Source organism: Lutjanus erythropterus, chromosome 16, assembly GCF_056507025.1.
Source record: "Lutjanus erythropterus isolate fLutEry1 chromosome 16, fLutEry1.hap2, whole genome shotgun sequence".
Lineage (NCBI taxonomy): Eukaryota > Metazoa > Chordata > Actinopteri > Lutjaniformes > Lutjanidae > Lutjanus > Lutjanus erythropterus.
In genome coordinates, this window is record NC_139332.1 from 2,233,158 (window position 1) to 2,260,455 (window position 27,298).

At 38.0% G+C, this 27,298-nt stretch overlaps 1 protein-coding gene across 2 annotated transcripts; it reads right to left on the minus strand.

The window, feature by feature from the left end:
- On the minus strand, nucleotides 1-27,156 carry bzw2 (basic leucine zipper and W2 domains 2). Of its 2 annotated transcripts, none has more exons than XM_084738970.1 (11): nucleotides 27,072-27,156; nucleotides 19,643-19,713; nucleotides 15,164-15,340; nucleotides 9,046-9,149; nucleotides 8,876-8,941; nucleotides 7,739-7,874; nucleotides 6,471-6,580; nucleotides 1,346-1,516; nucleotides 1,062-1,208; nucleotides 354-492; nucleotides 1-240 (listed from the first exon to the last, which is right to left on the minus strand). In XM_084738970.1, exons 2-11 carry the CDS (start codon nucleotides 19,704-19,706, stop codon nucleotides 44-46), a joined length of 1,311 nt encoding a protein of 436 aa, XP_084595096.1. In that variant the 5' UTR covers nucleotides 19,707-19,713; nucleotides 27,072-27,156; the 3' UTR covers nucleotides 1-43. The 2 variants fall into 2 exon arrangements, with proteins under 2 accessions (XP_084595096.1, XP_084595095.1); XM_084738969.1 differs by lacking the exon at nucleotides 27,072-27,156 and adding an exon at nucleotides 21,940-22,027.
- Between the last annotated feature and the right edge of the window lie 142 nt (nucleotides 27,157-27,298).

Here is a 27,298-nt window from a genome sequence, read left to right on the forward strand (position 1 = left end):
TCAGATGGATGAAATATATAGATATCTTCATGAGCTTACATGTTTAATTGCAGTAAGAACAAATACTCTTGAAAGAGTTTGTAGCACATAAAATAACAACAGTAACAGAGTTCTTGCCTTCTTCAGCATTCTGGAGCCACTCTACAAACTTCTTCATCTGTTCCAAGAAGACACTCTTCCCTTTGGCAGCGTGGGCGTCTTTGTACCACTTCAAGATGGCCTCCTCACTCAGGACATCAGCTGAGCGAAGACAGCAAAACAGTCAGAGCTGGGGGCTTCAAACTTCTACTCAAAGACAACATGTGTAAAGAAATGGACAGACTGTGTGCAGTATGAGTGTGTGAGCTGCTGACCTTTGTAGAAGAGCACCACTATCTTAGAGAAGGACTTCATGAAGTGGATGTTGTCGTAGCAGTACTCCTGGATCTTCAGCAGCAGCACCAGCTCAGACTGACCCTGAGTGCTGAACACTGCCAGCAGAGGAGCGTAGTGCTGACACACACACACACACACACACACACACACCACAGAAATGTGTTATTAACCACCAAGCCAAATTTGAATGTTAAAAAAAATAAAATCACTAAATATTTCCAATTCGGCTGCTATTGATAGTGTGCATTACACACCAGCAGATAAAAAGTAATTAATACAGTGAGTATTTTCTGATGAATGCTTTGTAGTTTTACTTACATATTTTTCTAACACCAGTACTTTTACTTGTAATTGAGTAACATTGTAGTGATAGAACTAGTCCAGTACTTGTAGATTTTCAGTACTCTTTCCACCACTGACTATTATGACTGATAACATTTGTTAACTTTTGTTACTCTCACAGACACAAGTAGTCGCTTGCGCTTGGACTACATTTCCCACAGGGGGATCTGGCTTCTGTAGTTCAATCAAAGAGTTTTGTAGAAACTACGTTTTTTTGAAGAAAGAACTGAAACTCAGATATGATGTCACAGAGTGTGATCAGATGAGGGACAGGATGTGTTGGACTGTGCCGTATTGTGATCAGTTGTGTGTGTGTGTGTGCGTGTGTGTGAAGTATGACCTACTTTGAGGTGTTTGAGTGCCTGCTCTGTGACCAACTCCTCCTTCTTGTTCCACTCCACAGCGTTCATCAGGCACGTCCACAACAAGCCAATGACAGCCTGCTCCTGCAGCTCGTTCCTCTTCATCTCCTCCTTCACATACACCACCATCTTCACACACACACACACACACACACACACACACACACACACACACACACACACACACACACACACACACACTAAGACCTGGCCCTGAATGTGAGTACACTGACAGTGTGGTGGGACCCCAGCTGTGTGCGCTGTACCTCTCTGATGGGACACTGCTGGGACAGGCGTTCCTGCAGCTCTTTCTGCAGCTCTTTGCGGGTTCCCAGGGTCTGCTGCACACGCAGGAAGTCAGACAGCTCCTTGAGGCCGGCTTCGTTGAAGTACTTGGAGAAATGCTCCACGTTCTGCTTGTTAGCAGGAAACAGCTCCTGAGGTCAACATGAGAGGAAACACACAACTCTTTAACAATGAAGAGCGACATAACATCCAGGGCTTTACAAATGATTAAATGTAACAGCTCATCCTCTCAAAAAGAGGTCAAACTACTCAGAGAAAAAAACAGCTGTCAGGGAAATACACACAATAAACTGATCACATGTTACACGTTTTTGTGATTGTTAGTGTACATCAGTCAAAAGTGCAGTCACATTGTCAAAACTCTTCACACAGTTAACAAAACAGAAGTCTGTGTGGACCAAACTGTGACACATTTTTCATTGTTTTCATACACAATTCATTTAATGACCATGTTTTCCAGAATCCATGAACTACCTTTTCATTCACACTCATCACCTGCAACACTGTATATTTGCAGCACATTTTGCAATTGTTAATGCACTGTCTTCAAAACAGTTTTTTCCCCTTTATTCACCAATTAGTGCATACACACACAGACAATACACATATACTAACAATACATAATACCAAAACATTAAAGGACACAGATAGCTAACAGGTGGCAGTGAAGAAACAAAATCATATATAAAAGTAAAAGAACAAACACAAGACTAGAGAGAAACAACAAAATTAATTAATAAAAAACAAACAAAAAAAGAAACACAAATGATAAAACTCCAACAAATAAGTAAGTGGTCATCTGTTTGGGTTTAGATGTTCTTCAGACTTTGGCAGGATGGGTTTGCTTTGGTGTTGGTAATTTCTTCTGATCATACAAACTTTTCATTCTCTGCCTTCCCCCTCCTACATCTACATTTACTTGTGTTGTGTTGTGGCTTCAGCTCTCCAGCAGCTGTACAGCTCTCAGAAATGTTGAGTTATGTGTTGTTGAAGTGGTTGAGATGTTTTTTTTTGTAGAGCTGACTGCTGCTCCAATGATATCTCTTGTGTTAAATAAACCAACCATTGTGAGATGTTGATCTTTTTCCTGGATTCAGTTTTTAGTAGTATTTTCTTTTCTTGGTGATAGTTAGAGCTACAAGTAGAGGTATTGTGATTTGTGTTGAACATGTGCTGATTACTCACAGATCACTGAGTATGCATGCGGTCCAGAGGTGTTGCTGACAGAGCCAGAATGTGTGGAAGTGTGTACTATCTATCTGGATAATCCCAGGTGCATCTTGTGTTGTGTGATGTGTGTATGAGCCTTATGTTGATATTCTTTGACATGCTGAAGGTGTTGACACAGATTTTATTCCATAAACAGTTCTTGGTGTGGATGTTAAGCTCTGTTTCCCATTTGTTAACTGGAGTATGAGGTGTATTGGTAGAGTCACAGGAAGACATGAGCTTGTATGGTTTTGATAGTGGTTTGTTTGATTTTGCAGTTTTATTATTGGTGTGGTCCAGTAACAGTGGATGTTCCAGGTGTGTATTGGAGATGTTTAGTTTTGTCTTGACTGAATACTTAACTTGGATGAACTGAAAGTGTTGTTGTTTCTCTGAATCATAGAAGTCAGAATGTTAACATAGTGTTATGATCAAAGATGTGATGAAGGTGTGTAATTCCTTTTTTTTTCTCATTTGTTGCCTGTTAGAGGTGATTCGTTTGTAGTGAAGTCAGGATTGTGCCACATGAGTGTTTGTGTTGTGGGTGATACTGTAGTGTTTTTTATTTTATTTTTTCAAAACTGGTAAAAACACTTTCAACACAGAATGATGACAAATTTCATGAATTTCTACAGCAAGCATAACAAAACAAAACCTAGGCACAATGTTAATACAGCTGACTGCAACCAGCTTAAAGCCACCAAGGTACAGTCTGACCTGCTGATGATGGAGCTTTATTGTAATAGTATTGCAGCCCTGGATTTATTTTATTGCAGTTTCAGCAACTTAAACAATAATTTTCACATTTTTTCCATCTGTTTTTCTATTTTTTTCTTTTTACAGCTGTATCTATATGGTTTATAGACAAACAAAATTATATTAAAATAAAACAAACGCCCAGGTTAATTTTTTGAATAAAACAAAGGTATCAATTAGGGAAAAATACTAAAAAAATAATAAAAAAAAACAGTAGTAAATAAAGTAGTAAATAAATAAAGAAACAAAAGAAAAAAGGTAAGGTTCAGGGAAGGGAGTTGTGTATGTGTGAGGCATGAGTGTGTGTACATGCATCAGGAGCTGAGTCAGGTAGGGAAGATGAAGACACATAAATACTTCAGATTGTGTAGACAGAGTCACATCACTTCACTTTATGGTGATGGCAGGGATCCATCTTTTAATTTATATTTCTTTTTGGAATCTCAAGGAGTAATTTATCTGTTCCATCTGTCCCATAGCTTCTCAGTCAACATATTATATGTCAGGTTTTAAGCATTTAATTGTGATGCATTTAGAATCTGGGGTTTTTGATCCAAGTTTTTATTTTTCACAAGTAAATTACAAAGTTTATAATAGAGGATATTTGAAGCTAATTGCTGAATTTCTGATTATTTCTTGTTACATATACAATCATTAATACAGTCAATAAAGGAAAATGGCATTATTATTATTATTCTTTAATGAAAAATTATTAAAACTTCAACAATAAAAGTTCATAATTGATGTTGCAGCCTGTTGTTAGTGATTTTTAGCTCAGTGTGTTGTGAGTGACAGTGTTTGCTTTCTGACGGAGAACTGTTGTCAGTGTTACGCTCCAACAAGCTCATTCTGAGACATGTACGAAGTGTTCTGGCAGTCTGAGTGAGTTTTGGACGTGTGATTAACTGTTTGGCAAAGATGCGTGTCGGTAACACAGACTGTATGAAAGGTTTTGAAAAAGTGGCTTCAGTATTGACTGAACTGATTTGTAGCGACTGAAAGACACTGTAAGTCACAGAGAATTACAGGGCGTCTGCTTGGTCTTTAATTTGAATCTTACCGCTCACAGGAAGAGATGCTGTTTGTATTTTCAGTTTGTATTAAAACACATAAGAACTAGGTGTAGGCGATCAGGCCCCCCAAAAATATCATTGCAATCACTAAATGATGATCTTTTTTCTTTTTTTCATACTTGAAATGGCCTGTAGACTACAGCCAGACTTGCAATAGCCAATGAATTTTTACTGAAGTTGTCGACCAAAGCCAAAGGGAACAGAAAAAATACAATTTCCAAGTACTAATTCACTCAATCAGCACAGCCATCACTGCATCACTCTACTGGTTTGTTCTTGTGGTGCAGATCTGCTGGTCACTGAGATTATGTGACGGTTGCGATCTCTAAGATTCACCTGAAAAGTAGACTGTCGAAGCCTTTAGATCATAGTCACAATCTAAAATCATCAGATGGCCTGCACCTAGTTTTTGTCATAACTTCATGGCCAATGGATGGATCTAACAAATCAAAGATAATCTGGACTACTACAACAGAGCAGAGATATATTAGCTGGCTTCATACAAAATAAATATGGTTGTGACAATCTGATACTCAGCATCAGCCCGATACTGGTAAAAAACACTAGATGAGATATTGGGAGTGGGTGTGGGGGAGTATAATCTAATATGACCCATTAGTCTAAACTATCATGTAAATATGTAAAAAGGAGCAGTATGTAGTGATTGCGCATGTAAAGTACAGAAGGGAGAATGAGTGCAGAAGTTCAAGTACAGAGTTGGTGCCAAAGACTGCATATTAATTATATGTGGTATAATAAAGACTTTGAAATCTCATTTAACTGCCACCTCCTCCCCAGACATGGAGAAAGCTCTGAGGGCTGCAGGAGCTCTGTTTATAACTGTCAGTTGTCTGTCAATGTAAAGTTCAGCCTGTTGTCCTGAAAAAAAAAAAAAGCCAACTGCTCTGAAATAACACACTCTGGATGATGAGTTAAGTGTCTGCCTGTCTCACTGCTGCCAGACTCCATTAGCATTTTGCTCAGTTTCAGTTATAAACATCTACGCCTTCTACAAGATTATTCATGATTTCTTGCTACTCATAAACAGACACTAACCATTTGGTGAAAATTCTGCATTATAATTGGAACTGTGATTAATGTGAAACAAACGTATAAAACAGTTATTCTGGCCCCAAATGGAAATTTCAAAGGGGGACAACAGAGCTGTGGTATTCATGTTAATGTGTCCTTGATCTTTGATGACACATTGTGGTTGTTTTATGATTTATTACAGTAAATACATTACAGATTTCTCCTTTGACTAAACTATGAGTGACATGCTATAAAGAGAGAAGTGTCACAGTAACAGAGCAGCATGTGTCACATGAGCAGCAGCTGAACATGACCTGTCAGCAGCCTGTCATCATGTCAGCTGTATGCACTTATTTTAAGCTGAATGTTTGACTGATGCTGACAAAGCAAAATGCTGCTGAAAGTTCTGTGTGTGAGAAAGATTAAATAAACAGAAGCAGCGGTGTGGCATCACTGTGTCATGCTGTTGGTTTCACAGTCTGAGGATGATGTTTTTTAGATGGCAGGTTAAGCAAAGTGAATCCACAACCCTGTTATTAACATCATGGTTGTTTAAGAGAGAGAAAGGACAGTATTGGAATAGGACATAACAAAGTGGTACTGAGCCATCCTGACTAAGTAAGTAAAGTGACACACTGGTGTGGAGAAGAGGTCTCTTCTATAGGTTGTTCATCTTTATCACACATCCTTCTGAGGTCTGGACCTCAAGCTGTTCTCTTGAGTTGGGAATCAAGGCTCACAGTCAGAACCCTGGATGTGTTTTTTAGGCTTCATTAGAATACCACTACAGAGACTAACATGGACAGGTTTAATGGACCTACTCCTCCTACATGCACATCATGTTGAGCAGCCTGCTTCGTATTTAGAAACATCAAGCAAGGGGTTAGCAGGTGAACACACAATCTCCATGGAAACTCTTCTGATACAGCAGTAAGTCTTCCCCTTCATGAACGCTGTGTCTCGAGAAACAAATTTCCACTCATGCCACACTCTGGTAAACCTTGTTTTTTCTTACCAGGAGTCTTTTATCGAGGTTTGCCTTCCTCAAAGATGAGGTCACTGAGGTTGCATCTTTCTCTGCGATCCATGCTTTGAACATCTTCACAGCAAAAGATGCAGAGATCCCTAAAAAACAATGACCAAGACAAACAAATCAGGTTTGGAAAACAAGTTTTTTTTCCTTGTGTTACACTCAGATCTGAGGAATGCAAGAAACAATATTTTTTCACTCCTGTCCCATCCCACTTCCACAAAAATACTCCTGTCCCATCCCAATCCCATGACAGAGTTTAAAAAATCCTATTCTGGGAGAAAGCTCCTGTCCCATCCTGTTCCCATCAACCCACACACAAGTGCCTGCAAAAAGCTGATGTATTATTGTGATTCTCCCTCTGCTCACTCCTGTTGACTTTTTGTCCTGTTCTGTCCCTTTCCTGTAATCAATAGTGAAACTTACTCTGATCTCTCAGGAATCCTGTGGGATTCCAAGAATCAAAGTGTTAGCTTCTATTCCACACACATCTTAATCAGAATCTTTGAGTTTAACTTGTTAAAACATGAACAGTATTCATTATTTTAGTCTGTATTTTATTTAGAACAACTTTTCCAGTTGTTTATTTTTTTTTCCCTGTTTTTATTGGTAACAAATGATTATCATTCAATCAATTTATAATATGTAAAATGCACATTTTTTTTTCTTTTTTCTTTTTCCCCCCTCATTTTCAATCTTTTTCTCTTTTTTTGTAATTTTAAGTGTCAGACAAAACAATGTCAAATGAAGTGCAATTACTGCTATTTCTAGACTACTGGTTAAATATCTATTAATACATTTTGAATTGGTGATCATTAACATCAGTACTCCACACTTGTGTCTGATGCAGCATTTGCAGCAGGTTTTCATTGGCCTGTTTATGATAAGATCACCTTATTGGCTGCAAAAATGTAGATGAAAGGTTTGGATAGTAATTCAAATTGTACTCAGTACTCAATTACTATTCTAAAAGTAACTAAGTAGATTATGTAGTGTAATTCATACTTGAGTATGAGTAAAAGTACAGGCTTGAAAATCTACTCATAACAGTACCTAAAAACACTACTAAATGTGGATGATACTGACTTCAAGATAGCAAGTAAACATGGAGGAGGTCTTGAGAAGAAGAGGCTCCCTCTTAAAAATGTCAAATTTTAGGCCATGAATTTAAATCTCTTCTCGGTCAGACCTGCTGTTGAGCAGGAATCTGCTCCAGTAGTCTTTTAGAATACAGCAGAGTTGTGTCCACGCACCGTCTTTGACCACACTCTCAGTGAAGAGGCTGGTGATGATGGGAGGTGGTAGAGTGCTGTTGGCCAGCAGGATGCCTGTCAGCATGGCCAGCTTGGTCTGCTCCGACTCAGTGAAGGCCTTCAGGAAGAGCAGCAGCTACACAACAACAGACAGACAGACAGACAGACAGACAGACAGACAACACAATGTGAGGACAGTCCCAGTCCAAACCAAAGCACACAGACTGTGAACATGACACCCAGCTGAATCTGAGCAACATTTATTTTAACATTTCCTTTCTTTGATGATACAAATCCTAAGAACCTGGTGATTATTAACTAGTCTTGTTGCACCTATTTATACTATTGCTATTTGCATTATTGTTGTTAATTTCATTGGTTAATTGTTTTTAATATTGTAACTGTGCTTTGTCAACACATGGAAATATTAATGCCAATAAATGCTATTAAAATTGAAAAGTGACAATTTTGGATGCAGCAATGTCATTATACTTACTATTGTAAGTTTAAAAAAAGATTAAATAAATAAATAAAAACCTGAGTAGAAAAGGATAAATAATACGACGTGAAAAAAACTTTCAAGGATTAAAGTCAGAGGTGTATGGAAGGCCATTTCCACCAGCAAAACAAAAAATATCCCAACGGTCATAATTATAAGTCAGTCGTCATAATTATAAGTTATTATTTATAACTATAACTAACTATACTAACTATACCTCATTACCTCATTATTTCAACTTTTTATCTCATAATTATAACTTTTTATCTAATAATTAGGACTCGCAATGAGGATTTCTTTTTTCTTTCAGTGGCAGAAATGGGCTTCCATAGAGGTGTAGTTCCTGATGCACAAAAAAATATTAAAAGTATTAGTATACATAGTTTTTTCTTGTTAATTATAATCTTAGAAAATATTCTCAATTTTTTTTTTCTTCTGTAAATTCACTACTTAATTTAACAGTTATTTCTTGTAAATGTATGACTTCATAATCATCAGAGAATATTCAGTTTTTTTTCTAGTTAATCTACAACTTTATAAGGAGGATATCAGAGTTTTTCCAAGGAATATTACCCCCCTCCCCTACTATGGCCCTAATACACTGTCATGTATGTTATGACATGTTATGAAGGCTTCACCTTTTTGATTTCCTCCTCAAAGGCCTTCTCCAGATATTTGTATCTCCTGATGAGTTTGTTGAAAACCTGCAGTCACAAAGTAGACAGTGACAAAATTAGCCAAGTAACAATGAGTATGTTTAACAGAACTCTGTTCTCATTCCTGTTGCAGTAACAGTGTGTGGACACACCTGAGCATATAGGCGTAGGGCGGCATGGCTTTCCTCAGCAGTGAACACACAGTGTGCTGTCACCTTGGTCTTGTCACCTTCATCAATACGAGTCCCTCCAGGAGCTGAGGAGAGGATTATAGTTAGAACTTCTGAGCATCTTATTGAAGTCCCAAGGTTTAGGTTGTGTTAAAAATATTCAATAACCTGTTCGATGTTGCATCATTTATTTATTCATGTTTTGTAGATGCTTCTTTGCAACCCAACTGATAGTGATCTTTCTATGGTTCTCTCTAGTCTTCTTCCATAGATTTTGTAATGTCAGCATTCAACATTCACTATTCATTACATGTAAAAATATTGAATCCTTCTGAAAAGACCTGTGAGCGAAGTGTCATCTCCATCATAACCACGGCAAGAAAGTAGTGACTGCTGGGTAATATATCGATATTATATCATATCATGATATGAGAGGGTTAAGGTATAGATTGCTTTATCATGATATGGCATAAGTGTTGTCTTCTCCTGGTTTTAAAGGCTGCATTACAGTAAAATGATGTATTTTCTGAACTTACCAGACTGTTCTAACTGTTCTGTTATTTGCTTTTACCCACTTACTCATTATATCCACATTACTGAAGATTATTTATGAAAAAATGTCATTGGGTTAATATATATTGAAAGCACCAATAGTCATCCCTACAATATTGTCACAATATTGATCTTGAGGTATTTAGTCAAAAATATTGTTATTTTTTATTTTGTGTATGGCCCAGTGATAATACAACAAACTCATTTATCACTTTAGCTGATTCCACCCCTTAGAGTACACAACACATCTTCAGTCACAACCTACATGATCAGTAATTATTGATATTGATCAACATGAAACTTCACTATTGTGATAGGTTTGCCCAGTCCTAAGTACCATTTCTCAAAAAGTTCATGAAAGAAGGCCAGCATGTCTGTGTTTTCTGTCGGCAGTGAGTGTTTCGTACACTGCTAATGTGCCCCGGGCACCTCGCGTCTCAGATGCTCAGAAGAAGGTTTTTGCAGGAAGGTTCTGAATGCCTTAAGTTGAAAAACGTCTAGTCAGAACAGAAATGTGAGGATCTGCGGCTTCACTCTGTTTTATGTCAGAATATTTTTGGACTGTTGGTTGGACAAGACAAGACATTTGAGAAAGTCACCTTGAGCTCTGTGACTCTGTTACTGGGCCTTCTGTGGTGTGATGACAAAGTTTACATATGCATGGAAAGAATCATGAAGGACAAATTACCAGGGCTGAATGAAAGATTTTGAAAAAACATCTAATAGTGATTATTTTCAATGATATTGCAATTGTGATATGATTTATGATATAATTGAAAATATTAACTCTCCTCTTTATGAGGGCATCACACAGACCTGTGTTGTCCTGTGTCCAGCATGGTGTTTGGAAACAGGCTCTCACACCTCCATCAGAGCCGGTGTCCTCAGCCTGTCTTTTTTTCACACAGACGTTTAGGTAGGTAATTATTGTTAACTATAAAGTTAACTACTTCTAGCTAACCAAAAGAGAAAGCTACAGATCTGAGTTCACTTCACATCAAAATAACAACTAGGTTGAGGACAGGTGACTCAGTGGTTGGCTCGCAACAATAAAAAAATGCATCATGTTGCTCTTAACAAAAACAACAGAAGAATAAAAAAGCAATGCAATGTACTTAACATTTTGCAACCTGCTAAACATGGTCTTTGTGTTTAGGGCCTTAGACAGTTTGATAAGTGATAACTGATGAAATATTTGAGTTATGAGGCAAAAATGCTAAGAATTCTCTGCAATTGCAGCTTTTCAGATTTGAGTCATCAGACAAAAGCTATTTGTAAATGTCACCTCTGGGAACTAGGCAAGCTAGGCTATTTTTTTTTTTTTCTTTACTATTTTCTGGTCTAATGATCAATTGACAATAATTGCTGCCCCAGTCCACATTTTTCAGTCAGGATCAAAATTGATGGACTGACAGATGTAAATCACTGTTTCTTGGGTAATTTCTCTGTCCATTCAGCTATTTTCCTTTACTTGTTCAGCTTCATGTCACAGCAGCAACAGGTTAACCAAAGTAGCCCAAGTATCCCTCTCCTCAGTTACATCCACCAGCTCTTAAAGGGGGATCCCAAGATATTCCCAGGCCAGATGGGTTATTTAATCCCTTTGTTTTGTCTTGAGATATCCTTTCAGTCCAACGTGCCAGAAAAACCTTGTAGGTAGGCATCATGGACGCATTCTAATCAAAGGTTTGGGTCACCTCTACTGGTTCCTTCGGACACAAATGAGCAGCATTTCTACTCTTAGCTCTAGTCTTAGCTTTTCTAAGGCTGAGCTACCCTGTGAAAGAAACTCATTCTGGCTGCATGTATACATGGTGTTGTTCTTTCTGTCACACCAAAAGCTCATGACCATAAAGGCACTAGTAGTTCAGAAGCTTTGCCTTCAGACTCCTCTAACTCCTCACCACAGCATTCTGACACAAGGTCTGTGTTAATGCTGTGTTAAGGCTGCATCAATCTGCCTCTTCAATCTGCATTTCCTCTTAATACTAATAACTTTTATTTATGTAGCACCTTTCATACATAACATGCAACTCAAATGGTAAAAAAAAAGAAGACAAAAATACATAAATTCATAAAAATACATAAAATTAGGATGAAAAAATTAAAACATCAGTATGGCATTACAAAAGACATTAAAGAGAATTACAAAAAATAAATTCTTAGAAATATAAGATCCAATAAAAAGGCAGAGAAATGCAGGTAGTAAAAGTGACAAAACAAGGTAGAAATGTATTACAGTAACGAAAAGCTTGCCTGAACAAGTTGGTCTTCAGCTGAGTTTTAAAAGTGCCAACAGAGCTGCATGTCTTGTGTAACTGAGTGTTCCAGAGTATCGGAGCAGAGGAGCTAAAAGTAGTTTTCCCCTTTTTTGTGGGCGACTTTAGGAACAGTTCAAATACCTGCATCAGAAGATCTCAGAGCTCTTGATACAGGGTTAAAAAGTCAGAAATATATGAAGGTGTTAGAACATTAAGAGCTTTGTATGTGAGTAAAAGAACCTTAAATTCTAAATCGAATGGGGAGCCAGTGCAGGGCAGCTAAAACATGTACTCTCTTTTCCTCATTAAAAGTCTGGCAGTAGAAGTTTGGACTAGCCGAAGTTTTCCAATCAGTCTCTTTGGTCGGCCAGTGAACAGTGCATTACAGTAGTCCAACCTGCCAGTGATACAAGCATGGACCAATTTCTCAGCATCCTGCTTTGCTAGAATAGGCATTACTTTGGTAACATTTCTCAGGTGGACAAATGCTATCTTGGTCACTTCACTAATGTGGGCCCCCTGAGCTGCCTTGTGAAACCCAAACATATACTTCCAAACTGCAATGTGGAACTGCCACCATGTGGTCGCTCACCTCCTGCAGGGGCAGAAATAAAGTTTGGATGTGGTACCTACTGGGCAGCAGGTAAAGGTCCAGGCCGAGGTGTGTGGGACCCTGGGTAAAACCCATTGCATGAAGTAAATGATGAGCTGTCGTGTACTCACACCATTACACATGAGGCAAAAGGGCTGGATAACCAGAGGGTGTGTATTATTAACTCTGTGAACCCCTACTTCAGACTGAGAGTAAACCTTTTAACTGTAATTGGTTTAACAGATACTGAGCCACCCTGAATGCGGTCTGGCAGCCGCAGAGAACAAACTAGACAGGTTAAAGGACAGGATGGGAGAATATGTGTGCGTGTGTTTGTGGAAGGACAGCGTACGTCTGTCAAACAGGAAAAGGCCATACTACAGACAGATTAAGATCAGTAAGGTTACAAATGTTAAATAGGTAATGACAGAGCTCTGACAGACTGTTGCTCCAGTGACCCTCTGTTAACACACCATTTAGCCATGTTGTTCACTCATCTTATATGTAGTGCGATGGATCATATACACTTCAGTTTAATCAATACAGTGGTCTACACTGCCGGTACAATGCCTTGTATTTAACTTGAGAGTAACTGTGATCAAAAGTATAATTTGTATTTGACATGGAGGACAGCACTCTAATCAAGAGTAATTTATGTAACCATGGTTCTAGGAGCTTGAGATGATCTCCAGAGATGGTCCTGTACATAACAGCAGGATTTTAACCATCTCTGCTGCTCAAGAAAAATGTAACAGAAGGATTCATGCAGTGAAGAGTTAGATTTTTGAGAGCTGAATTGTTTGGGCTGTAGAGGACAGAGTTATTTCATACTTCTGTCAGCACAGAAGAACACTCCATCCATCCATCCATCCATCCATCCATCCATCCATCCATCCATCCATCCATCCATCCATCATCTTCAGCTTCCGACACTTATCGTTTTTGAATGGTTGCGGAGGGCTGGAGCCCATCCCAACAGGCACTGGACAAAAGGTGGGGTACACCTTAAACTGGACACCAGTTCATCACAGGGCTGAGACAAACAAACATTCCCTCTCACATTCACACCAACAGGCAATTTAGAGTGACCAGGTAACCTCACCTACATGTGTCTGGACTGTGGGTGGAGGCAGGTAACCTGAGAACTAGAAGGTTTATTACACAGAACCACATGGAAAGCTGTCCTTAGAAAGTGTTTGGAAAAGGGCAGGCCCTTTTAAAAAAACACTTGAAAGGTGATTGGATGAACCATCTGTTTGTCATGTCTGACAAACTAACTTCAATCAATTAGATCAAACTCTGAAGCCAGTCATGAGAAGAGCAAAAACATCATTTCCATGGAGAAAAGCCTTCAGGCTAATTTTTGCACATTTTCCAATGAAGAAATACTCTTCAGTTCTGATATAACTGATGCTATCACAGTAGCTATGCTAAAATCTTCAGGAGTCACCATTGTTTGTTCAAGATGAGTCATTTCTATGGACGTTTCTCACTGTTGTCACACCTAAAATCACGCTGTAGCTGCACGTAGTTCCTCCTAGACACTGATTGGCTGCATCACTTTTGCGGAGGATACAAGCAGAGAACCTGAAGCCTGGTGAGATGGATTCTTACGTGATCTCATGAATCCAGCTTCCCCGCAAGGAAAGGAAGCCATAACACCAGGAGAGAACCCATGCAGATCCTCTTGCTGTGAGGTGACAGTGCTTACAACTGCACTACCGTGCTGCTGATTTCAATCATTTAATTCGGAAGTGTCTTTAGTGCTAAGTTACTCTGCCAGATATAGAATGAGAATACAACAGCTTCACTGACACAGTGAGCAAGATCAATGAGATTTTGTTCAGCATGGAACACGTGTTTCTGTATCAACTTTAATGCTAAATGTAGTAAAAACTAACCAAACGGGAAGCTTGAGTTCTCTGGTGCTTAGTGAGGAGATCTCTTTGATTAGAGGGAATTACTGTGTTAATCTGACAAAGCTAGCCGTGATCTCTTTGTCCTTGTCTGTGTGACCAACACAGTCCTGGACTGACCCAGTGTAGAGCTCTGCAAGGATACCACAACACTGATCCATTGTTCTATGGAAGAATACTGATGCTTACTTCAAAATAAAATATTATCAATATCCTACTTTTTTAAATAGCTGGTTTACACATATCAGTATTTCCCCTATCCTGGTCCTCAGAGCTTACTTCCCTGTATGTTTTAGATGTTTCCCTGCTCAAACACACCTGATTCACATGATCAGCTCATTATCAGGCTTCAGGAGATCAGGCAGAGGCTTCATGACAACCTGATCATGTGAATCAGGTGTGTTTGAGCAGGGAATACGGGAGCAAGGATACGGGAAACACTGCTTATATTGGTTTCCGTTAGACTTAAGTTATATTATTTGACATCATTGTTCTTATATTATCATGAAACTGTCCAGGGGAATGAAGGAAATTTCAATTATGCAACCCTCAAGCTCTCCAACCCTCTTCCTCAGCTGAAAGACTGGACAGTAATCATACTGTTTGTTGTAATACAAATTAGTCTCACCATGGAATTCAATCAAAATCTGAAATGAAAAGAAAGTTCTGTCCCAACATTGGTTCACTTCCCAAGTAGAGGCAGTCGTGCAGAGATATTAATCTGAGTAAAAGCCACACTTATTCCCTCAGCTAGTCTAGACAGTCACAGTGGCACTCACCAAGCATGCTTCCTGCGATGAGGATGTCAAACAGAGTGTCAGCATAGCGTCTGTAGTCCAGTCGCGACCCTGTGACATCTAGAAACTTGGCTACAGCATCCAGGTCTCCACCTGCTTCATTGAGGCCCAAAACAATGGTGTCTCGAAAAACTGTCGGCTCAAACTTCTCCTTTTCATCTAGGACAGAGAAAGATCACATGATCAGTGCAAGAAAGACAAAAAGTGCCAACCGGTTACTTTCAACCTTTTAACTTAATTACAACATAATATTTAACTGGTTGTATTTTCTAGCCTGGAAATCAGATGCCTCTGCTGAGCTCATGTTTCATTGTCAGATACGTCTAGCTGCCCCTCCATTTCAACCTTTTATTTTAATATGGTGCAGGTTCTAAATGATGACTGACAGAGGAAAGTAAGCCTTCCAGTTTTTGAAAAAATAGAATATAAACTGATAGGGCAACGCAAGGCTGTGTTTTAAAATTCAGGTTATTTTCCCCCCCTTCGAGGCAGTCATTGTTTTCCATTAATTTGAGACTACACTTCATTATCAGCAGTAAACCACTTCATTTATGATCCTTAACACTATCCAGTTACATTTCTGTCATTGAGTACATTTGGTTTTTGCACTTTACTGATCTTTTATTCTCATATTTAGTTTATGTTGTTAATATTTGCCTCTTATATCATGGCTTCAAACAATATTTCAACCCCTCCAAAAATTGTCTATTAAAATCATTAGATTAAAAGAAATGTAAAACTGCCTATCATCTGCCTAAAAGTGTCTTGGGATACTCCACAAGACACTGGGTGGACAGAAGAGATATGATAACCAATCATGACTGAACACCTTCAACTGTGGAAGAACGAGACACACCATTTGAGAGCAGTACTAAAAACACGGCCCCACAGCCTCAGTCCGTTGATCAGTGTGTTATGGTTGTGTGGAAGGCATCACTCATATCTCTGCCACAATCTGCATCCATCAGGATATTACTGTAGAGTAAGAGGAAATCTTTGATAAAGATTCTTATCTTTTATTGAAACAGTGAAATGAGAAGTCTTTAAACTGTTGGTTACCACCACAAACAACATTCCTCTGGCATCCCAGCAGAAAAAGAACTATTTCTAAGTGTAGATGTAGAAAATATATTTTGTTGTAATTTTAGTGAGATGAATCTTCTTCTTTGTATCTCATACTTTTAAAAAGTTCATTTGTGTTTTACTTTCGTTCCCTTTGATGAATTCAGTCACTACACTGTATACTGTCTGCACCTTACTGTCCTGTACAGACTGGTGAGATAATCAAGAGTATAATTAGACTTTTGTTTGCTGTTTCTTCCCTACAACCCAGAACACTGAAAGCTAGCAGCGGGCCAAGCTGCTCAACTTAATCCACTCAGGATTTTTCACCCACAGTTCTGATTCAATCAGTATTTTGTCAGTTATCAAACTATCTTATTTAAGCAATGTTATTTTCTATAAATTGTTTTAAAGCTGAAAACTCGGACTGCTTTGTTGACTGAAAAAGGTTTGAGTGACACCCAGTCCTTACTGTGACTGGGTGGAATGATGTCTCAGTGTTACGGTCTGTGACCTCAAAATAAGATGTTCCTGCTCTAAATCTCATCCTTGCTCCTTTCTTTGTGGAGTTTCAGTTTTCTCTCTGTGTTTGAGCATAAAGGCCTGGTCAGAACATAACAGCATTCAAAATAATACAATTTTAGACCTAAATAAATTTCTTTACATGGTGTTCAACTTATGGTAACACAGTAGAAGCAGATTAAATGATTTGCTAAAAATTTTTAAGCAACATTCAATTGAATACAGCACAAAGACAAGATATTTAATGTTTAGCTGATAAACTGTTCCAAAAAAAAGTTGGTAGAGGGGCAAGAAAAGACTGAGAAAGCTGAGAAAGTTGTGGAATGCTCAAAAAACACCTGTTTGGATCATTCCACAGGTAAACAAGTAACATGATTGGGTATGAAAGGAGCATCCTCAAAAGGCTCAGCATGAATGGTGTGAAGTGCAACACAACAAGTGCAGTCTAGAACATAATTTCTCGACATAAAAGTGCAGGAATGTCTTGAGATTTTATCATCTATAATCCATAACATCATAAAAAGATTTAGAGAATCCAGAGAAATATCTGCACCTTTGACCCCTCAGGCAGCACTGCATTAAAAACCACATTAAAACCCACATCATTGTATAAAGGATACTACATGGGCTCAAGAACACTTTGGAAAACTGTTGTCAGTAAACACAGTTTGTCTCTGCATCTACAAATGCAAGTTAAGACTCTACCATGCAAAGAGAAAGACATATATCAACAACATCCAGGAACACTGCAGACTTCTCTGGACCTGAGCTCATCTGAGATGGACTGACGCAAAGTGGAAAAGTGTGCTGTGGTCTGACGAGTCCACATTTCAGATTGTTTTCATAAATCATGGACATCGTGTCCTCCAGGCTAAAGAGGAAAAGGACCAAATAGATTATTACCAGCACTAACTTCAAAAGACAGTAGTGGGTGTGTTCGTGCCCATGGCATCATGGGTAACTGTCACATCTGTGAAGGCCCCATTAATGCTGAAAGGTACATACAGGTTTTGGACATATGCTGCCATCTTTTTCAGAGACATCCCTACTTATTTCAACCAAGACACATTGTCCACGTGTTCCAACAGTGTGTCTTCATAATAAAAGAGTTCAGGTACTAGACTGACCTGCCTGCACTCCAGATCTGTCTCCCATTAAAAATGTGTGGTGCATTATGAAGCACAAAATACAACAACAGAGACCCTGAACTGTTGAGCAGCTGAAGTCATATATCAAGCAAGAATGAGAAAGAATTTACCTTTCAAAACTTCATCAGTTCACAAACACTGACTGAGTGTTAAAAGAAAAGCTGACGTATCACAGCAGTAAACATGCTGCTGTCACAACTTTCTTGGAACTTGTTGCAGACATCAAATTCAGAATGAGTGTATATTTACAAAAAACAATAAAGTTAATCAGTTTGAACATTAAATATCTGGTCTTTTTTACTGGATTCAATTGAATATAGGTGGAAAAGTTCTTTTTTTTCCCACAACATCCCAATGATTTTCGAATAGGGGTTGCATTTTCAAGGTGCAAGAAGAAGTAGTAAAGGGCTCAAAGAATTTAAATTCCAACAACACTTGTATTTATTCTCAGAACTTAACTTTGTTTGGGTGGTGTTATTAGTAGTTTGGTAGGTTATGCCAAAGAAAGTAGTGGAATCCATAATGATGTTGTATTTAGGATGTAATCAGACCAACATTAGCCCTGCATGTAAAAATACAGCCACCTAATTCACTGGACTCATTGGCTGGCTCAGCTCTCTCTGTGCTGGCCAATCAAATATTTAAAAATGCACGTCACTGGTAGATTACTTTGTATCATGACTCTTATTTCTACTGTTTACATGGTGATTATCACAACAAAAGAAAAAAATATTATTGTGATAATTTTTTAGACTTAGATTAAATTCCTGTCTCATTGTATCATACGGTGATGTTCAGTGGTTTGAGGTCTGCTAAATGTTCAAACTCTTGAATCCATTACTTCACATGGACCTCCTGGATCATATTTCAGTGTTCCCCTGCAACACAGCCCCTTATATTTTTTGATGCATGACATTTTTTGGACTGAAAGTCTAAATTACTCACAATAATCACCTGATTTGCCAACTAGCCAACTGTGAGTTGTCAGTATGTGAATAAGGTTGGACATGCAGTGAGGAGGTACAGATTCATTTCCCTGTGCCACTCTGTGGTGTGACCAGGCTTTTACACTTGGAACTGGAGCTCCAAAATATTGGGAAAAATATTGGTTAGGAGTTTTGGTGTAAAAAAAAAAAAATCAATACAATCAAGGCAATGTCTTGGAATATTTTGCTGTACAGAAATTCATACTGACTCTGAAACAGTGGAACACTCTTCCATCATCTGTCTGCCAATGTGGCTGTGACATTTTATGAGGACATTAATGTCTACTGGGCAGTGTGTGTGTGTGTGTGTGTGTGTGTGAAAAGGAGATCTCAAAGGGCTTGTGTAACAGCCAGTCGGTGAAACACTGCATGACAAAAACAACCTGTTAACACTGTAGAGGACTGCACACCAGCTGGTGTGTTAATGCTCTCTGTCGGAGCATGGTGTGTGTGTGTGTTGGCATTGGTGGATATGAGTGTGTTCACTGTCCCTGATGAACAGACTTTCTATAAATAACCCTAGAAAATCAAATGGTCATGTAAATGTTACCCTTTAGTATTTGAATCATTTGAATATTTGCAAATGTTTGAAATGTACAAAGTGACACACCTGTTTGTTGGTTCAGCAGTTCAGCAGATTTTTGCTGCTTTGGTAAAGGAGAACATCACCACTGCCTTATAACTGATACAAAGCTCATACAAAGAACACATACAAATACCTAAATGCTTTATTTGATACTCACCCCTTTTCCTGGTCTTAAACCTCTGGCCTGTGAGCACTGGCTTCTGCTGCTTACCGGTATTCATACAAGTCCTGAAAGCAGCAGCACAAACAAACAAACAATCAGACTTCACTGAGACTAACAGACGGACACGCCAGGGTTAGGGTTAGATTTTGCCAATAATTACTGTACTTCCTGTAACAGTTACTGTAGCTGTACTTATATATATATATATATATATATATATATATATATATATATATATACATATATATATATATATATAGATATATATAGATATATGTATATCATCTAGTTTCAGACCAACAAACTCAAGTGATGGATATGATGTACCAGACAAAACTAAAGTTAGTTCACTTTGGACAAACTGACATAACAAAAGTTTGCATCACAAACGTTAAGCATGTTCCTACACCTGATGAAGACATGTTTGCTGGTGCTGCTCGGGCATGGACCCCATTAATGTGATTAAAATAAGCAGCAGAGCTGTATTGGAGCCTTACGTACATAATAAATATGTTACAGAGTATAATCACAGACCTTTTATTTCTACATTAGCCTGACAGAATTGGCAGAGTTGATCAGTTAAGGCAATAAAGACACACTACTGTTGAACTGTTGTCAAGATCAAAATGAAGTGATCAAACACTTTTTTGATTGAATATCAATAATACAGAAACCTGCAGGCAGAGACAGAGCAACTTGACAACTCACAGAATCAACGTACATACATACATATATATATATATATATATATATATATATATATATATATATATATATATATGTATATATATATATATATGTACATGACCTTGTATGTAAATTTCTTTTTTAATTAAATAAATCAGCTCTAGATTTTTCAATCAAACTCAAACTCTCAACATTTTGAGGAAGTTTTGAAGCTTTTTTTGAACAAACTAAAGTTTTGCCAACATATAATTTTTTGTTGAGATAATTTAATTTCTTTCTTCAGATAATTTCTTAAAATCTTTTGAGTTTAAGAAACCACCCCAAAAATAGTATTTTAAAAACAGTTCACATTGAACTATGAGCCTGATTTGTCTTTATTTGGATGTTTGAAAGTTAAATTATTTCAACAAAACATTATAAGTTGGTTAAACTTTTTTAAAACTTGAACTGGGCTAAAACCTCAAATCTATCAAATTAAGCTGCATTTACTGAAAAATATTTGAGTTGGTTTCATCAAATATTTTAATTTAACTGTAAAGAGTACATGTAACACTAACTTTCTAACATTAAAATAAAAATGTATGAGTAAACAGCAGTATAATGATGAACTGTAGTGCAGCAGAGGTGTCCTGGCCTGAAAATACTGCTCTCTAGATGGATGAAAACATGTTTCTAAATGTTGCACCATCTTCATTTAGAAAGAAAGGTTGCTGATTCACAGCAACCTTTCTAAAAATTGTGATGCATGTTTAGACATTTTTAGGTGTTTTTAGCAAAGAAATTGCGGGAACAAGTTAAAATTGCAATTGTGTTTTTTGTGTAATTCATTCAAAATCACAGGGAAGTTGTTCTCAGTGTTCTACCTAAAAGGCTCAAGATTACAAAAAATGTAACAAAATATTTCTTAAATGTAAATGAAGTTCAATCTCTTTGGAGCTCAAACTCAAAACCAGCACAAAATTAAAAAAAAAAAAAAAAGTGCACAGAGCCTTGATAAATGTCAGTAACAGTGATAGACCTCTTCAGTACCTGTGACAAAGTAAAAAGAATAAAAATACAACAAAACAGTAAATAATAAAACTTTGAGTCGGTTCATTGACACATACATGTGTAATTTTAGCGTGAGGGACTGCTGTCATTGCTGGATCTCACAGGAAACTACAGTCATTGGTCAAATTTGCAGACATGTGGTGACTGGAAAAAATTGCAAGGTCATGCAGAATTCAGAGGGACTGGCTGAATTTGTGTTAACTGTGGTGATTGCAATATTGCAACCTCCTGGAAGGTCTGCCTATTCAAAAGTAATACATCTGGATAGTTTTTGATCCAACACAGATCTACTGATACTTTCAGCTGGAAATTCCAACCATATCATTCATATTACTTCAGCAATTCTTTCATAAAAATTCAACCCTGCAATGCAGTTTAGCTCGCAGCAGCTTATATCTACAAGCTTTTTCAGCTTCAGTACCATTATTTAGCTACAACTGTGCTTACTTGACCAATATCTAACTGACCTAAAGAATCTATTCCTGCTTCATGAGCAGCCCTGACTCTGAGAATTATTTGTAAAGTGACTAACAATTTGAAAAGGACATTCTTACCAGCAGTGAGTTTCTTGTTCTGCCTGTAAGTTGGGTTGTGTTGACTGTCTGATTGTCGTCCTGCCTGTTAACCTTGTGCTCTGCTCTATATATAGTGTGCTCATCCCTGCAGTGTAAACCTGCCTCTTACTCTTAGGCTTGGGACACGTGTCATATTACTGTGTGTAGCTCATTCTGTCTCTCTCTCTCTCTCTCTCTTGCCCCCTCTCTCTCTGTCACACACACACACACACACAGACGACAGGCCTATAGCCGTGTCTGCAGGGCTGGGGGAAGTCCACTGCAGAGCTCTGGCAGACAGGGTGCAGTGCTACCGGGCCGGCTGGGTCACGGATTACAGCACTTTCTAATCCACAACATCAATCCCTGTTGTCTGGGTCTCGGTCAGCTCAAGAGCACTCTGAGCGTGTGTGTCTGTTGACTGCCACCACTCACTGGCTCACACACAGAACCAAACTCCACAGCTAAGAGTTGAAGCCAATACAGAGTGCTTTGTGAGGAGGAATGGCGGTCAACCACTTTGATCCAGATTGAAATATCTCAGCAAATATTGGATGGGTTGCCATGGAAGACATCCTGTGACTTTTCACCCAGACACAGCCTGCTGCTCAGTGTAATTGGTGACAATCAGCAGTTTTGTACGCTGTGTACTGAGAGTGTCTCAAATGAACAGCTGTTTACCCCTGAGCCCGTCAGCTGAGCTGCAGCTGAACTGAACCAAGAGTACACAAGTGCTACTCTACTAAATGAACGAGTGACTGAATGAAACAACTGATTTGCAGACAAACTTTCATCTTGAAGAGAAAAGTCAGATGGGGATGAACACTTTAATTGGACCTGAAAAAATTGAGGTGGGTTCAGGATGAAGCCAGTTGAATTAGTGTATACTGCACAGCTGGGACAGCACCCTTTAGGAAAGAGAATACTAAACAGACACATATCTGCATTAAATTCATGCTTTGAAATATTATTAAAATGCTTAAAAAGTCAAAACTAATTCATGTGTTAATCTTTAAATTAGCACATGAATTAGTTTTTACTTTTTAAGCATTTTAATCCAACTGAAATCAAATTTAGTCATTCACTTTCTATAGCCAAAAATAATACCCATGTGCTCTTTCTTCTTAATAATAAAAACTATTAACAGTGTATTTAACAAGTGGGTTCCTGTGTTTGTTTTTAGAATATTATATATTATTAACTATATTAACAGGAGTCAGATGAAGGATCCATGAGTATAGATTACTCATTTTACTAACAAGGCCAATCAGTTCTGATTAGGTGCCAACTCAAATTAACCACTATACTAGGGATGAATGATTTGAAAAAACTATCTAATTGTAATTCTTTTTAATGATATTGTAATTGCGATACGATTTGTGATATTAGAGGGAATGATAATTCATTATTCTCATTTTCATAAAAAAAAAAACATCTTAAAGGTCTGATTTTTGTGGTGATCTGTACCAGAATATGTAGAACTGCAATGATTTGTTGATTAATCGATTAGTTGTCAACTATTTAATTACTTGGCAAATATTTGAATAATTGAGAAATGAGTTTGGATTTTTTTCCCAAAGAAAATAGTCCAAATTCTGATTTTAGCTTCTTAAATGTGAATATTTTCTGATTTCTTTACTTCTCTCTGACAGTAAACAAATAACACTATCTTTGAGTTGTGGACAAAGCAGGACATTTGAGGACGTCATCTTGCACTTTGGGAAACACTGATCAACATTTTCTATATTTTATGGACCAAACAATGAATGTATTAATCAGAAAAATGTTTGAGAGATTAATTGATAATGGAAATAATCATTAGTTGCAGCCCTACAAAGATGTTTTCTTGTTTTCTGTAGAAACCAACATGTAGGGTAGCACATCTCTGCAGCATCACAATAATTAAAAAAATTTGAAAATAAATTTAGATCAAATTTTGATGAATTGTACAGGACCACATTATACTGGCACATAGATGGTGATTAACTCCAAAATATCCAAAACTCCCCCTTTTAGATACTGATTTTTTGTGAGAGTACAGGGTGTGTGATTTCTGTATGCTGTAGCCAAAGAACAAGCAATTTAATCATCCAATTTGACTTTGGGTTTAGCCTTACATTGACAGATAACTGACAGCTGACCAACTTACAGCGGAGGACACATCGTTGCTTGTTATTGTTAGTTTATGACACGTGCGTCCTGCGCTCCTGCAGTGTTCCTGCAACCTGCTTGAGCTTCCCTGAGTCTGTGGAGGACGGGGCAGTGGGAAACAACTCACTTCAACTATGGATCACATATTTAACAGGATTTCAACCTATATACGGTCTATGGCTCCAACTCATTATTTGGACTGCAGGACTCATTTTTAATTCCTCAGATCCGCTTTCTTTGAACCAATCCAACCAACCATGAACAACTAATGTTATGTTACTGAGCTCCAGTTGCAAAAAATGAATCAACGTGTGGGTCGCAAATTACAGACAGACACAACAACTTCCAACTTCATTCGACATTTGAAGTTGCACAAAGAACGGTTAGTTGAGGCCAATATTAGCATAGTTAGGGAGCTAATGCATCAGTAAAGTCAGCTTAACAGCTATGGAACTTTATAAATGAATGAGGCCAGAAACTCTGAGTCTTGGGACTTGACTCAGACTTAAACACTTGAGACTTGCTTTTGACTTGCAAAAATGACTTGGTCCCTGCTCTGCAGTGAACATAATCACTATTGCACCTCTCTGTAAAATTGTAGTGAACTTGGGCTGGTTCCACTTCTGTCACATAATAACATGCAAGTGTTTCAGTGTAGGAATGAGTCTTTGAGTATCTGTGCACATACTGTAGTAATTCACACCTCAGCCATGTGCTCTCTGAGAGGCCGGTGCATGTGTGTGTGTGTGTGTGTGCGTGTGTGTGTGTGTGTGTGTGTGTGTGTGTGTGTGTGTGTGTGTGTGTGTGTGTGTGTGGTTGTGTGGGCTTTGAGGTTCTGCTCCTGCTAAAAATAACATTTCCATTATGACATTCTGGGAAGTGAATCCAGGGAGTCAGTCAGTGCATCAATCAGAGCTGTGTGTTAATGTCACAGTGAGTGTGTGTTTTCTCAAGAGGATAAGAGCTAGAAGGTGCCATTAACAGGATCATGGACCTCTAAGACTTTATCAGACCTTTGATTTTTATCTGTAGCAGTCACTGGGGCTGGAGCCTATCCCAGCATGCACTGAGATACGAGGCTATCAGGACCCAGGATATTACAGGGCTAACATACATCAGAACAGTTCAGCTTTGAGTCTCAGGACGACCTCATGGAACACAGTGCAACGACACGACAGAGTTAAGAGTGAAGGTCATCACAGTTTGGTGCCGCAGGACCACAACATCATCAGTCAGACAGTTTTTCTCTTCTTGGAGACCTGATTGAATGTTAAGACAACCAGCAACTACAGATACAGTCACACACACGTGTGTGTGTGTGTGTGTGTGTGTGTGTGTGTGAGTTTCAGCTGACAGGTGTGTGCAAGCAAAAACTTAAGTACGCTAAGTATCTTTGCGTACTTAATGGACGTCATGTGGAAAAAAGAAGTGGATATGTTAGCATTAATAATTGGCCACAATGAGTTGGAAAATATCAGAATTATTGGATATTGACAAATTTCAATATCAAGCATCCCTGTTTACAAGCTATATATTTTGAATGTAAAATCTTAATTTGCATTGTAGAGCCCAACCAATATATCAATGACCCATATTATTGGTTTATTTGGTACAGGCATATATGTTGTGCAAACATAACATACATTTAAATAATAATAAAAACAATAATAATAATAAAACAAAATGGCTACTCACTATGACTATGTTGTGAAATGAAAAAACTCTTTGTCAACTCTGTAAGACATCAACTCTGTCAGATACATTTAATAAAATATATGAAAATATGTTTTCCAGCGTAATTGAAGAGTAAAAATCAAAACTCCTGTTTCAGTGCCTTGATGTCATGTTGGACAATAAAGTTTATTGTTCAGCTGTAAAATATTCTGCCTCCAGCACATATCTTTGTCACAAATATTAGATAACAACATTTGAAGGATCACTGAAAGAAATGTGTGCTTATGAATATTAGGGGTGTCCCGATCCGATATAGATATCGGTCCGATATCAGCCAAAAAACGAGTATCGGATTTTATCGGACTGCATCTAAAATCTCTGATATAAGTTCTCCGATATAAGCGCTCCGATAAGCAGTCCATTTTCCTCTCCAGAACTTCTATCCATAGGTGACTCTGGTTGCTGACTATTGTTCTCTGTTTGAGTAACATCACTTGATCAAGCCTTTTCTAATAGTCCACACTAGTGAAAAAGTTGTATCAGGACATCCCTAATGAATATATTACATATTCTGCATTAGCAGTATCAGCTGTTATATCAATTTCAGATTAACCATAATATGGTTAGGCATTATCGGCATTGGCCTCAAAAGTCCAGTATCTGTCAGGCAATGTAACAGTAACTATAGCTGACAAACTGTAGAAATGTAGTCGAGTATTTGCTCTGAAGTGTAGTGAAGTAAAAACACAGGAAAGTACAAATACCACAAAACTCACTTCACAAGTTTTGCTTTGAAAATCTTCCTCTAACCTCCAACCTGGATGTATGTGATTATTTACTGCAGATTTAATGTAATTGCATCACTTAGATTTTTGTTAGATTTCAGCATTACAATCAAACACATGGAATCAAACTGAAGCAGTCATGATAGTAGAACAACTACAGAATGTGAAATTATGACTTATTTATTATACTCTGTATCTCAATAACTACTGATGTTAACAACCTGACATAGCAATGAAAATCAGCTCAGTTAAATGAACCCTAGAGAGAGGCAGTGTTAGTGTGTGTGTCTCTGTGCTGCTACACATGATCACACACACACACACACACACACACACACACACACACACACACACACACACACACACACACACAGTTGTCAAGTCAGCTGCTGTAGTCAAATGTTAGCTGCAACTCAACACATTTAACTACCACTCACACTGTTGTGTAGCTATAGGTTACATGAGTTAGTCTCTGTTTTCAGGTCAGCAGTGACAGTACAGTTATTCTACAGGCTGTCTTACCTGTGGAGTGTGTTAGTCTATGTGTCCTGCTGAGCGCACTTCACTGTCTGAACTGACTGCGTTACAACACACAGCTTCAGTTCAGTGTGCTGTTGAGCAGGCAGACAGAGCTACACTTTACTGCAGAGGAGTCTGATCCTCATCAAACATTTAATTAACCACTCAGAGTGATTTGTCAGAGATTGATTTACAATTTATGTGTTTTATTTCATCTTGAATTGAATAAT

Excerpts from the sequence above, each read along its gene's own strand:
- bzw2 (XM_084738970.1), bottom strand. The coding sequence starts at position 19,706 with ATGAATACCGGTAAGCAGCAGAAGCCAGTGCTCACAGGCCAGAGGTTT. Across the intron at positions 7,875-8,875 it reads TTGAGGAGGAAATCAAAAAG|CTGCTGCTCTTCCTGAAGGC; the intron begins GTGAAGCCTTCA and ends GTTGTTGTGTAG. Across the intron at positions 493-1,061 it reads AGGCACTCAAACACCTCAAA|CACTACGCTCCTCTGCTGGC; the intron begins GTAGGTCATACT and ends TGTGTGTGTCAG.